Source organism: Antechinus flavipes, chromosome 3 (genome assembly GCF_016432865.1).
Source record: "Antechinus flavipes isolate AdamAnt ecotype Samford, QLD, Australia chromosome 3, AdamAnt_v2, whole genome shotgun sequence".
NCBI classification, from domain to species: domain Eukaryota; kingdom Metazoa; phylum Chordata; class Mammalia; order Dasyuromorphia; family Dasyuridae; genus Antechinus; species Antechinus flavipes.
Window position 1 is genome coordinate 243,643,319 of NC_067400.1, and position 14,993 is coordinate 243,658,311.

The following is a 14,993-nucleotide window of genomic DNA, read 5'->3' on the forward strand; positions in this document are numbered from 1 at the left end:
TCCATCAGTTCTTTCTCTGAAGGCGGATAGCATTTTTCATCATGAGTTGTAATTATCTTGGATCATTGTTTTGCTGAGAGGAGCTAAGTCATTTATAGTTGATCATTATACAGTATTGCTTAATGTTGTATACAATGTTCTTCTGGATTTCCTCACTTCACTTTGTAGCAGTTCATGCAAGTCTTTCCATTTACCTCCTTGTTATTTCTTATAGCATAATAGTATTACATTAGATTCATATGAAACAACTTATTCAACTATGTCCCAATTTATGGGCATCATCTCAATGTCCAATTTTTTGCTATGCACCCCCAAGAGCTGCTATAAATATTTTTGTCCTCATAGGTAGGCCCTTTTCTCTTTTTTATGATTTCTTTGGGATATAGAACTAATAATGATTTTTCTGAATCAGAGACCATACACAATCTGATAACTCTTTGAACATAGTTGCAAATTACTCTCAGATTGGGTGGATAAGTTCACAATTCCAACAATAAAACATTAGTGTCCCAGTTTTTCCATGTCCCTTCCAACATTTATCATTTTCCTTTTCTGTCATCTTGGGCAAGCTGGTAAATGTAAAGGGTACCTTAGAATTGTTTTCATTTACTTCTCTCTAATCTAATTGCTCATGAGTAGGCTAAGCCAATATAATAAAAATGACAATTCTGGCTAAATTGCGATTTAAAATTCTCTAAACTAAGTGATTTAGAGGATTTTTTCATCACTATAGGTAGCTTTGGTTTTTGTCATCTGAAAATCTGAATATTCTTAGACCATTTATAATTTGGGGAAATAAAATTAAATTCTTATAAATTTGACTCAGCTCTCTATATTTGAGAAATGAAGCCTTTATCTGAGATCCTTGCTGCAAAGATTCTTTCCCATCTCTCTGATTTCTTTATAATTTTGATTTTTTTGTGCAAAAGCTTTTTAATGTAATAATCAAAATGATCCATTTTGCATTTTATAATTCTTTCTAACTCTTGTTTAATCCCATATTCTTCCCTTTCTCATAGACCTTACAGATAAATTATTCCTTGTTCTCCTAATTTGCTTACGGAATCATCCTCTTTGTTCAAATCTTTTACCCATTTGAGTATATATTGTAAGATGTTGGTTTATGCCTAGTTTCTGCCTTATTGTTTTCCAGTTTTTCCAGAATCATTTGTCAAATAGTGAGTTCTTATTCCAGAAACTGAAATCTTTGAGTTTGTCAAGCACTAAGTTGCTATGGTCATTTACTACTATGGATTGTATACCTAAGCTATTCCACTGATCCATCTCTATTTGTTAATCAGTACCAGATTATTTGGATGATTAGTGCTTTGTATTAGAGTTTGAGATCTGATATGACTAGGCCATTTGCTTTGCATTTTTAAATGAATTCCCTTAATATTCTTGATCTTTTATTCTTACAGATGAATTTGTTATGTTTTTTTCCTAGCTCCACAAAATAATTTGTGGGTAGTTTGATTGATATGGTACTGAATAAGTAAATCAAGTTAGGCAGAATTGTCATTCTTATTATATTGGTCGAGCCTACCTATGAGCAATCAATAATGTTCCAGTTGTTCATATGACTTTATTTGTATAAAAAGTCTTTTGTAACTGTGGTCATATAGTTCCTGGGTTTGTCTTGGTGGATAAACTTCCAAATATTTTATATCCCCTATGGTTATTTTAAATTGAATTTCTCTTTTTCTATCTTTTACTGCTGGACTTTGTTGGTAATACATAGAAATGCTGATGATCTATGTGGGTTTATTTTATATTCCACTTTCTTTGCTAAATTTGTTAGATTTAGTTTTAATTAGTTTTTTAGTTGACTCTCTAGGATTCTTCAAGTATACCATTAAGTCATCTGCAGAGAGTGATAGTTTTGTTTACTCATTGCCTGTTCTAATTCCTTCAATTTTTTTTCTTTTCTTATTGCTATAGTTAACATTATTAGTACATTATTAGATAACAGTGGTAACAATGAGTATTTTTACTTCAGCCCTTATCTTATTGGGGAGGTTTCTAGCTTATCTTCATTATAGATAATGCTTGCTGGTGGTTTTAGGAAACTTATCATTTTAAGGAAAGCCCCACTTGTTCCTAAGTTCTCTTTTGCTTTTAATGGAATGGGTGCTGATTTTGTCCAAAATGTTTTTCTGCATTTATTGAGATAATCATTATTTTCATTGGTTTTGTTATTGATTTAGTGGATTATGCAGATAATTTTCCTAACATTGAAGCACCCCTGCATTCCTGGTTTCAACCCCATTTGGTCACAGTGTATAATCCTTATATATAATCTCCTTGCTAGCATTTTATTTGAATAATTTGCATCAATATTCATTAAGAATTAGTCTATAGTTTTTTTCTCTGCTTTAGCTCTTCCTGGTTTAGGTAACAGAACCATATTTGTGTTGTAAAAAGAATTTGGTAGAATCCCTTATCTCCTGATTTTTCCAAATAATTTTATGTTACAATTGGAAAATAATTGAAATTAACTTTTCTTTAAGTATTTGGTAGAATCCACTTGTAAAATGAACTGATTTGATCATTTGATTTTGTGTAGTTGCCCTATACCACTGTGAAATGACTTGGGTTTTTTATGGAGTTTATTGATGGCTTATTAATTTTTTTGTCTAAAATGGGTTATTTTAGTGTTACATTTCCTCTTCTGTTAATCTGGGGGATTTATATTTTCATAAATAGTCATGGATTTTTCTTAGAATGTCTAATTTATTGGCTTATAATTGGCCAAAATAGTTCCTAATAATTGTTTTATTTCCTTTTCATTGGTAATTTTTCATTTTTGATATTGGTAATTTGATTCTCTTCTTAATTTATTATTATTATTTCGCTGAGGCAATTGGGGTTAAGTGACTTACCCAAAGTCCCACAGCCAGGAAGTATTAAGTGTCTGAGGCCAGATTTGAACTCTGGTCCTCCTGACTTCAGGGCCGATGCTCTATCCACTACACCAACTAGCTGCCCCTCTTTTTTATTTTTTAAATCAAATTAACTAATGGTTTGTCTACCTTGTTTTTTCTTAAAACTAACACTTTTACTTATTAGCTTAATAGTTTCTTACTTTCAATTTTATTAGTTCTTTTTTTTTTAATTGTCTAGTTGCCCATTCAATTCATTGATCTGCTTTTTCTCTATTTTATTGATGTAACAATTTAGACAAATAATATTTCTCCTAAGTACTGTTTTGGCTTTTTCTTCATTATTGGTATATTTGGCATATTGACTCATTGTTGTCATTCTTTTTAATGAAGTTATTGATTGTTTCTATGACTTGTTCATTGACCCACTTATTCCTTAGGATTAAATTTCCAATTAATTTTTAATTTATATTCCCCTGCCCTTTATTCAATGAAAAGGATGCATTTTCTGCATTTGATTTTGTGTAGTTGCCCTATACCATTGTGAAAAAGTTATATTCTTTTCTATTCCCATTCAATTTTTTCCAGAGATCTGTCATATCTAACATTTCTAAAAATCATATTTACCTCCTTTACTTCTTTCTCATTAGATAGATCTAGTTCTGAGAAGAGAAAGTTGAGTTCCTTTAAATAGTATAGTTTTAGTACCTGTTTCCAACTCTATTCGCTTAACCTCTTCTTTAAGAATCTGGATGCTATGGTATTTGATGCATATGTGTTTATTATTAATATTGTTTCTTTGTCTGTAGTATCTCAGCATGATGTAGTTTCCTTCTCTATCTCTTTTAATTAGATCTATTTTTGCTTTTGCTTTTACTGATCATCATCCTTGCTTTTTAAAAAATTTCAGCTGAAGTATAATAGATTCTGCTCTAGCCCTTTATTTTATTCTGTGTCTGTCTTTCTGCTTCAAGTTGTAAGATTCTGATTTTTAATCTGCTCTGTCATACACTTTCATTTCATGGAAGAGTTCATTGCATTTACCCTCACATGATTACTAACTATATATTTTCTTCGATTTTATTTTTTTCTCGTTTTCTTCTCTTTTTTTACCATCTACCTTCTCACCAATGTTTTGTATCTGACCACTACCTCCCCTGATCTGCCTTTTTCTTGATCCCCTTTTTCCTATTTCCTTGTAGGGTAAGATAGAATCTATATTTAATTGATTGTAAGTTATTTCCTTCTTAAGCCCACTGCCCACTCTTGCATCTTCTCCTCTACAATAATAGGTCCTTTGTGCCTCTTCATGTGAGATAATTTACGCCATGCTACCTCTTCTTTTCTTCTCCTTCCAGTGTAATATTTTTTTACCCCTTAATTGTTTTAATATCATCCTCACAAATTTACTTTCTACCCACTTTCTCTAAATATACTTGCTTCTAAGTGCAGTAACAGTGATACAATTCTTAAGAATTGCAAATCTCATCCTCCCATACAGGTATATAAACAGTTTAGCCTTTTGTTTTTGTTTTTCATTCCCTGCTTGCTTATGCTTTGGCGGTGGATAGTTTGGAGTGCGGATTGGATTAGTTACTTGCCCACTGCTGTGGAAGGCCCTTGGCCATTGGTTTTTACTGGGGCTCAGGGCCTCCTACTGGCTTTCTGTGACACTGCTAGGCTTGGACTGCATTGTCCTTTTACTTAAGTGAGACAGATCTTTTCTGCCAAACTTCCAAGTTCTTAAGCTTAAAAAAATTGTTTTACCTGTCTCTTTCTTGATTCTGCCATTCTAGAATTTGTTTTAAATCATATTTCATAGTTTGGAGGTAAATCTGGAAGAGTTCAAGTGATTTCCTGCTTACTCTGCCATCTTGGCTCCTGAAATGCAACTTGTAAATATTTCAGGCAGGATTTGAACCTTTCTTCCTAACTGCAAGTCCAAAATTCTTGAATATTGTAATTTATATTCCATATAAACCAATTTAATTTACTAAATAGTATACTATATATAACATCATTAGGATAATAGCAGATAATCTTAGAAAATCAGAATTATTCTTACCAAGGGCAAATGAGTTCCAACCTATGGCTCATAGCTAAAAACTGATATGGGAAAAAATGATTGAATATCATTTTGGGGTCCAAGGGAATAAAAAAAATTAAAATGAGAGGATTGCTTTATTAAAAACATTCAGAATATTCCCTAGTATCTTATTTGTGCATATGCATGCATGCTTGATAGTGTTAATGCATTTTCTTTTTGTATAAATCTTCCCATTTTTTGGAGAATACATAGAATATATTTTGTTATATGCTTACCTTAAAGAAGGTCATTGTTGATCCATCTCTCACTGCCCCATATTCGATCTTTGTTTGCTTTGCCAAGTCATCTGCTGAATCTATGGGGGATTCCATTCTCTCTACTGTTAAGAAGGCAGCCAGATTTGCAGTGTAGGATGAAATGATGATTAAGGTGAAAAACCACCAAATTCCTCCTACTATTCTTGTAGAAAGAGCTTTAGGCATTAGCTCGGAGCCTGTTATCATCAAAGTAAGAATATTAAATGAGGTCAAAAGAAGTATAAAAATATTCTATACTATCCTTGGGAGATAATGCTTTTATTATGAAGTTTAAATCGTTACCTGTATTTTTTCTACAAACCTGTGTGGATAATATTAAGCAGTCATTTATATTGAATTTCTCTGTCTAAAATTCAAAGATTTCTAATTCTTTTCTAAGGTTGCATTTTCAGTTGAAACCCTATTCTTTTATAATTTCATTAAAATGAATAGTGTTTTAAGTCTAGATATAAAATAATCTCAGGTTTTTGCATGGAAGTACAATTTTAAAACATTAAATTTCAATTTTTTCAAGATGGAAAACATCTGAGGGATTTTGTTGAGATTTTACAGACTTTATTATTTTATTCTATTTTACAGACTTTAAAGCCATTGCTCAGACTGAGCTATCATAGTCTTAATGGACCAAGTATCAGAGGCCAGAAGTGTACAGTCTTATAATTTTACTTTTCATAGGTAGGTAGGAATTGATCAGTTTTAATTTAAAATCACCTTGGATCTTTTCTTAGAACCATTGTCTATCATTCACTATGTCCAGTGATGACAGCCATGAGAAGTAAATAAAAATAATAATAAAGGTTATGTCTACTAGAAATGAACAAGTAGGTTTGACTGAAATTTCCATTGAATTAACTTAATGTTTTAAAGATATATTTAATGACAATTTAAAAGTAAAGGATGAAATAGTCTAATATTTCAGGCAAAAAAATTTATACTTAAATTTCATCCAAAAATATGCATTCATAATCAACATGAAAATCAAAAAATGTTCAAGGCTCTTGGTATATTGCTCAGAGCTCAGGGTTAACAGACCTCTCAGACTTTAAATTAGGAAATATATTTTTTTCATGTTAGCAAGTATGTTTGTTTCAATTTACTTTGGATGAGATAAATAAATTTTATAATAATAATTCTTATTTAATTATCTTATTTTAGATCCAGGTATGCAAATTAATCCAACTATAAACAGAATTGTTAGGCACTTATTAGAATAAGATTTTTTTTAACTTCATTTTTTAATCTTTTTGGTTTTTGTGATTTTTTGGTGGGGAGAGGGAAACTGAGTGTTTAGATCTTTATTTGGCTAAGATGGGAAATATTTATTTCATGGAATAGTTGTATGATTGGTCCATATAATTTATTAGATATGCTGTTATGTTATGGTGATGGGCTTTGATTTTTATTTTTAGCACTATACATTCATACCCATGTCTGTGATTGGTTGATAAATTTTCAGTTTAGTTTGGAACATAAGATAAGGTAAATAAATGGGGCAATGAGTGAATTAGTAGCTATTGAAACATAATAAAATGGTTATGAGTAAGATTATATGTTAAAGTAATATTTATGGATGAGACTCTTTTGGAAGTAGAAAAAAAATTAATCAATTTTAATTAAATTGATGTCACTTTTAAGCAAGATATTGGGTTTAGAGATCAGGTTATTTAACTTTTGTTATTCCCCATCACACAAATTTTCAATTTTTTTTCTTTACCTGATCTGCTTGTAATAGGTACCAGGTCTTAATGAAGAGACAGCTAATCACAGAGCTTGAAGATCTGCGTTCAAGTCCCCAAACTGACATGTACTGACTGTGTGACTGAGAAAAAGTTACTAAACTCCTCAGTGCTCCAGTCAAGTTCTTAAGACTGTAATTTGCAAAAGAGGTGGCAACCTTAATTAGGAGGAATTTCCCTGCCTGAAATTTTTCTACATACCAGTAAAGTCAGAGGTCCTTTCCCTGTCCCTCTCAGTGATTTGTTAAACATGTTAGACATTAACCATGAGCTCAGAACTTTGAATGGGGGAGTATGCTTAGAAGCAACAATTATTAAGTGGAATATTACTAGTAATAATCAAGGTTAAAAACAATAACTGTCAAACTTGTTTTCTATGGGCAGACATGACAGTCAATCCTGATCCAGGCTTTGCTCATGCAATGTAGAAAAGACAAAGTCTGATCATTGAATTAATCATCAATCCCCCAAATGGCTTCCAGTTGAGCACAGTAACAAATATCTAATGATAAAGAACAATAGATACAGATGATTATTACCATTCCTCTTTTATTCACTCTTCATGATAGTTATGACAGATGCACTCAACATAACAAAATACCCCAAGACTCATATGTGGAAATAAGTATTTCTTTAAAATACTTTTAAGCTTCTTAAAAGACAAGCAGAGTCTGGCTGGGGCTCACTGTCATGTACCCAAGGTAGTGGTAACTTAGCAGGCACCACATCCCATGGTTTGCTGTGGATGATGATAAACTCCAAACAGATTAAACGTTAAATATAATATACTGTGTGTGCAGTACCCAGTATAGTCATAGCCATGTGCACATACTTCTCTGATATTATCAAATCTGTTTCCCTTTGGCATTTGTTAAAATCTCACTTCAGACTTTTTGAAATTAATTACTCCACAGATAAATGTTCTAAAAACAAATTAAATGTACTAAAAATATCATACTTGAAATAACACCCAAATAAACAGTACCTAACTGCATACAGAACAATTTACATTCCTTGTTCAAATATTTGGGTTTTCAACATTAGTATAGTGTTTACTGTATGTATTTCTACATAGAAGTTTTGAGTCTAATGTATCTGCCAGAATGTGCCTAAGAGAGGTTATTATACCAAGATATTTCTTGTGAAGGCCAACTTTTCTGCATGTACCTTTGGGCTTATCTAATCTTCTCTAGCTGACTGCCCATTCTATTACCCCTATTACCCTATTACCTTTAATTTTTCTCTACTTTTGGTTCTTTGCCTTGCTTATAAATACACCTATATTTCCCCCATCTCTAAAAAATCCCAACTTTATCTTACTATCACTTTTGGCTATTATCCTATAATTTTCCAACCCTTTGCAGCTAAATTCCTTGGGGAAAATTTTTTTTTAAATACTTGCTTCTTCCATTTCCTCTCCTTTCATTCTTATAAATTCCCTGCAATTTGACTCTTAATCTTATCATTCAAACTAAACTGCTGTCCCCAAAGTTACCAATGATAATTGCTAAATTTTATGCTCTTTCTTTGTCTTGATTTTTATTGACCTCTCTGGAGGATTTGGTGTCATTGATCAATTATTTTTCTTCCTAAATTTACTCTCTTATCTGAGTTGTCTTGACTCTATTCAGTTGGTTCTCCTCTGTCTGATAACTCCTTTTCTTTGTTGGACTACTCTGTACTCATCTGTCAAACTGATTTTACATGATCAGATATGACTCTGACCATGTCACTCCCTACTCAATGGAAGTCTTCCCTTCCAGTCTTTTTGTATTTTATTTCCTCTTCTCCATTTATTGGAGTATTGTTGACCTCCTTACTGTTCCGTGAACGAGTAACTCAATCTCTCAAATCTGGGCATTTTCACTGGCTGTTTCCCATGTCTGCAATAATTTCCTTCCTCGCCTCTGCTTCTAGTTTCCCTGTCTTTCTTCAAGCCTTGGATAAAATTCAAGAAAGTATTTCCTAATCTCTCTAATTCTAGTGTCTTCCCTCCATTGATTACTTCCAATTTATCTTCTTTATCTACAAATCTTTTCTGAACATATTTGTTTGCATGTTATCACAGTCACTACACTGTGAGCTCCTTGAGATCCAGGACTGCTTTTGGCACAGTATAGTTATAACATAGTAGGCATTTGATAAACATTTGTGTCCCTTTTTCTTAATTCAGATAGCCATAATCAGATCTTCTATTTCAAGAACTTTCTTCTCTCTATTTCAATTCAACCTCTATACATTTGCCAGGTTGATTTCCATAAAGCATAGTTCTCTCTATTTCACTTCTCTACTTAATAAACTCCTCTGGTTTCCCTTTACTTCCAAGATCAAATAATCATTTTATGCTTTTACAGCCTGTCATCCTCCTAATTTTCCCGATATTTCTACAATTAACCATACCATTCCCTACTGCATTCTAGCTATATTGGCCTATTAGGTATTGCTTGCCCATTAAATTTCATGTTCTGTCTCTATATCTTATTTGTATTTATTTATATTTTTGTGTGAATTTATTTATGGTAAATATTCTAGGCAGAGATGATGGAGTTTACCAACACAGAAGTTACTGAGCAGACTGTGGGATGTGTGCAAAAATAATGGGTAACCATGGTACCTTGCTGCATGAGAGCTCCAACTCCAAACCAGAAACTATTTAGTAAAGTAAAATTGTTTTCCACCACATCTGAATCAGGATTGCATGGATAGGGGTTATACCATTCATAGGGTGTAAACCTGTGGTAGTTAACAGAAATAGTCTGTAAATATTAAAGTTTATACCAACAAATCTACTGAACAATGCAGAAAATCCAAAGATTAGTGGTGAAAATAAAATCAGTCAACATTTCCAAACTATCGTTTCCCCTGGTTCTACAAATATTTTCATGATTGCTCATTTTAAAGTGGAAACTTGGATTGGACTTTGATTCTTCAGACCCATGCCTACTGATTGATTTCCAAGTTCTCATCCATTTCTCAGACTGCACAGCCTGATGAATTATAGAAGAATCTTCATATGAGAATTGTGGATACAAGGATGTTATAAGAGCCTGCTTAAAAAGAATATGTATAATTTAGCATTTCTGTAGTTCACTTTAATAGCCAGGAAAGACTGCTGGTGGAAGAAGATTGGATGTTGGGGAGCTGTTTTGGGAGAACAAAAGGGAAAACCATAAATCTGATTATGAAGTCTAAAAAAAGGAAATTTTAGGCTTAGAAATTACTGGGATTAAATACGTTTGTGTAATATTAATTCTAGGTACCTTAAGTATACTTTCAAATAAAACATACATATTTGGATATTCTTTGAACTTTCTATGCATGACATTTTAATTTACTTTAATATGGTTGTACTTTTAGCAGTTAAGCATTGTGATATTTATACTAAACTGATTATCAAATTTAATTATGTTGCAAATTTGTAAGCAATTAAGTAATATAATAATAGATTATTGGATCTGAAAGTAGGAAAACTTGAGTTCAAATCCTACTTCAATTACTTGCTGTGTGATCCTGTGCAAATCACTGAATCTTTCAGTCTCCAATTCTAAATATGTAAAGTGAGTATAACAATGGCACTTACCTCATGAAGTTTTGGGAGGATCAAATGAGATAATATACATAAAACATTTTGTAAAAAAGCATTTCTTCTACTAATTAACTATATGAGCTTAGTCAAATAACATAATTTCTCTGGGCCCCAGTTTCTTAATAAAGTGATAAAGTTGGTTATTCATTCCAATGAACAATAAGAGGTTTAAATATATATACCCCTCTATTCCTTACCAAATAGCTTCCTATCCGTTATTACTTGGATATATTTCTTCTCTTACATTGTTTTTTCAGTGATATCCAGAAAACATGTAGCATCTACTACTGAGAGCAACATTAGCATGTTGAAATTGGATACCTCCTTTTAGAAGATTTTTTTCCCCATAGTTTGATGTAGTAATATATATTGGAATAATATTGAACATTCATAAATAAAATGAAAACATACTGACGGGTCTCAAATTTTCAGTCTTCAGCAGCAAAACCCAAAAAAATGAAATGTTGATACCTCCAAGGAAGTAAGGTGAATAATAAAGTGTAGAGCTTCTGATCATGCTCAAGAATTGGTTAGGTTGGTTGTTTTAATTAGAGACAATTATCTAAATTCTTGGTCCATTTGTAGAAAAATATACTGTGTATCTTTTTTTTTTCCTGAAGCAATTGGGGTTAAATGACTTGCCCAGGGTCACACAGTTAGGTCATGTTAAGTGTCTGAGATCAGATTTGAATTCCTGAATTCAGGGCTGGTGCTCTATCCACTGCACCACCTAACTGCCCCTACTATGTATCCTTTTAATAAATGTAAACAATTTGAAAAAAGTTTTCTAGTTTATCCAATAATAATTAATTAAACTTGCCTCAGTTCCCAAGAATTGCATGACAAAATAATTCCTTCAGATCTTTATTTGATGACAATACATATTTATATTGTTTCAGAAAGGGATTTACAAAATAAAATTCTCTGTAACCAGAAAAATAATCTTTATTTTCCCCTTTCTTCTTCCCTTCCTCCCCATTTCTTGTTTTATGCATTTAATCCTAAAATCCTATCATAACAATTAGCATGGTATCCGGATCCATGGACCTTGTCATTAGTTCTGCTAATGAACCTTAGGATCCTGGATCTTTCCATTTGCCCTGGAACTAAGCCAAACATTTTTAAAGGTATTTTCTCTCTCCCAGAGTCTGGGATAGAGTCTCAGTTTCCCTTCCCCAGAACCTCTATATGCTTTTTTAAAATGTTGTCTTGCTATATTCAGTGTTTCTAATGATTCCTCATTTTTCAATTATTAATGTCAAAATAGTTAGCTAGAACTCTGATCCAATCCCCTCTGAGCCACAGTTACATTAGAAAAGGATCTTTTCTCCATCTGAGATGTGTGGCCTATATAACTATGAATTCCAGTATGAAAAAAAGTCTCAATGTCCACAAAATGATCCCAGAATCAATAATAGCATAAGAAATTTCAGTAATAACTAATTTAAGTGCTGGATTTTGCTACACAAATAAAAAGTGCTCTTAATTGGACTTCAAAAATGATTGAAAAAGAGTCTTCTTTCAGAAGACAAACATAACATTAATAGATATCTAGTTTCTAAACTGAACAAAAATAACTGAAAAGAGATGGAATTTCTTCAGGCTAAAAATTTTGTCAAGGAACAAAGTATTTTAACTCCATTGGCTATTAAGTCAGGAGGACCTGACTTCAAATCTGATTTCAGACTATACTTCCTGGTTGTATGACCCTGAGCAAGTCACTTAACCTCAATTGCCTCAGTGTTAAAAAAAAAAAAAAAAGTAATAACATTTCAGAAACCAATACTAAAATGGATGGAAGTTAGCTAGGAAATATTTTTATGAATAGTAAGAATAATGATAAAGATAATTGACATAAATTTTGACAATAAAAATTGACAATCAAGGTTTGACAACACTGATTACATTAATGTTATAGAAAGTTTTTGCTTCTATAAATCTAGTGCCAACCAGAAAGAGCAAAAAAGGCCAGAAGGGTTTTACTCAGCAAACTTACTTGTCAGATGAATAGAGTGTGCCAAGAGTTATAAAAACTTATTTCTTTAATCTTTGAAGAAGCATGTCAGTTATTTGTGAGAGTATTTTTCTGATTTAAAAAAAGAGCTGTGTAGGGTAAAATTAGTCTGATAAAAGTTTGGAAAGAGTTTTACCTAAGCAAAGTCATTCCAAGTTCATTTAAAGGTGAAACTTGAAGGACAAGTTAAAAAATAAAATAAAAACAAAAAATATCTGCAAAGATTTTTTTAATTAGCTGTTTTCATTATCAATGACAGTAAAGCCCCAACACCTTGAATCTATTAAGAACTTTAGATGTGGTTATAAGTTTTTTTTTTCTTTTTTAAAAGGCACTTAAGAGAATGAAATGGGAAGAAACATCTGGATTAGACCAAATGTATTTAGAGGAGATCTATGCTGGAGGAAAAATAATTGTAAGAGCATGAGATGTTAAGTCACAAATTATCTAAAAGAGGTTAAAAAAATCTCAGTATTTATTAAAACAATAAAGTTCAAATCAACTACCAATTTATATACCTACTTATGATTTATATAACATCTTCATTAGGTATTATTAGACTATTGACTTACAAATTGAGGTAATCCTCAATATAATAATATTGGGACTTGTAATAGGATTTCTAATAGAAATACTATACAATGGATTGTATCTTTACTATTTTGCAATTGACTTAAAGACATAGAGAATACTTAATTCCTATATACTTACTGTTTGTTGATTATGAATAAGCATTTGTTTTAATAGATTAAAAACACTTTTATATAATGTTGCTTATTTATACATCAAGATTATTCAAGATTCATTGAAAGATATAAAGAAATAAAGCTGATCAATTACTCTTTCATCACAAAAATTAGCTAAGGCATAAAACAGCAAACTGTTTTCTTGCTAAAAGTATTTGATACTATGCACAGAATTGAAATTGGTGTTACTGTTGGCAGAAAGTGATATGATGATTTCAGTAACATCGCCCACCTCTGCCAAATGGCTGAGGTTCCTGAGAGAAATCTGTAAGTATTCCAAAAAATTCACCCTATGGGAACCATGGGCAAGATCAATAGGATGGAAAATGTCTGTTAGCTAGAGAAGTCAATGGAAAGGGACATGATGGTTATGAGGAGGTTGAAACATAAAACTGGAGAAATTTGAAAAACAGTCATCAAAGATTTCCTTAGGGAAATGTGTGATAGGAAAGAGACAATTCACTGGACATATGAAAAGGCTAAAAAAAAAAATCAGTTATACTAGTGTTCCTAACATGTTAGAAGAAAATGAATAAATTTTCCTGATAGGCAAGTAGAACACTTTATGGTGAACTAATTAGAGATAATGGGCAAAAACTGTCCAGGTTGGACTAGCAAAAATGACTTCCAATCTATATTGTGGAAAAGGAATGATCAAATCAATAAAATAACAAATCTATATATTTTCAAGAAGCTTTACAAACTATTACATTACGTGATTTGATCCTTATAATAATACTGTGAGGATGGGACTACAGACTTGTAGTACTATTATTTCTATTTTACAGTTAGTAAAACAAAATTTGAATGACTTGCCTATGGTCAATGATAGAGTCTGTCTTCAAACTACAGAAGAAAATAGCATTAAAGCCTCAGCTGTACTTTAAATTTTAAGAAATAATTCCTCATTTAATGTCTTTGGTTTCCCCTGAATCAAAGAAACAATCAGTTTCCTCTAATAGAATGTAATCAATTTCAAGCAGAAATCTTGTTCTCTGAAACTAAGAAAATCTTTATCTCATTTCATGGAAAGGCATAAAGCAAATTTGTGTCTTTCAAATAAGAAAATTATCTCTTTGTTTTGACTAGATTGAAAGGCACATAGTTAAAGAAAGAATGATTGGTTTCAGTGAGTTAGTCAATAAACAATTCTTAATTGTTTATTATGTACCAGGAAGAAATTTTCTCCAAGGGTGCACCAACATTAATATTAAGATTGTTTTTCTTCCACAAATCCTAGGCTGCTATTCCTATCTGATATACTGTTGAATTGATGCTGTGACAATGAATATTGGTTGTTTTTTTTCCAATTTAATTCAACTTTATTCAATAATATTATTGTTTGAAAAGTACAATGCCGTACATTTTTCCATTCTAAAGCTATTTAAAAAACTTTAAATAACTCCACAATATATTTACGTCTACACACTGTGCAGCTAATTTTTAAGTCCCTTAAGAATTTTCCTGGCAGTGGTCCTTATCAAAGATCTATCCTCATAGGTATCAAACACAAGTATACATAGCAGTATTATCAGGGGAAATATTTATATTATGTAGAAATTTCATGTTTTCCCACTCCCAAAAATCCATTTAAGAAACTTCACAAAAAATATTTAGCACATTTCAGTGCTGAAAGGGGGAAAAACAAAAGAAGAGCATTTTTAA

At 31.7% G+C, this 14,993-nt stretch overlaps 1 protein-coding gene across 1 annotated transcript in view; it reads right to left on the reverse strand.

The window, feature by feature from the left end:
* Positions 1 to 14,993, reverse strand: part of GRIK1 (glutamate ionotropic receptor kainate type subunit 1) — a 96,625-nt gene that overhangs the window by 23,433 nt on the left and 58,199 nt on the right. Inside the window, exons 11-12 of the mRNA XM_051984783.1 lie at positions 9,597 to 9,715; positions 5,205 to 5,422 (exon numbers count right to left, since the gene is read on the reverse strand). Of these exons, the coding sequence (XP_051840743.1) occupies positions 5,205 to 5,422; positions 9,597 to 9,715 (337 nt within the window). The remainder of the gene's footprint in view (positions 1 to 5,204; positions 5,423 to 9,596; positions 9,716 to 14,993) is intronic.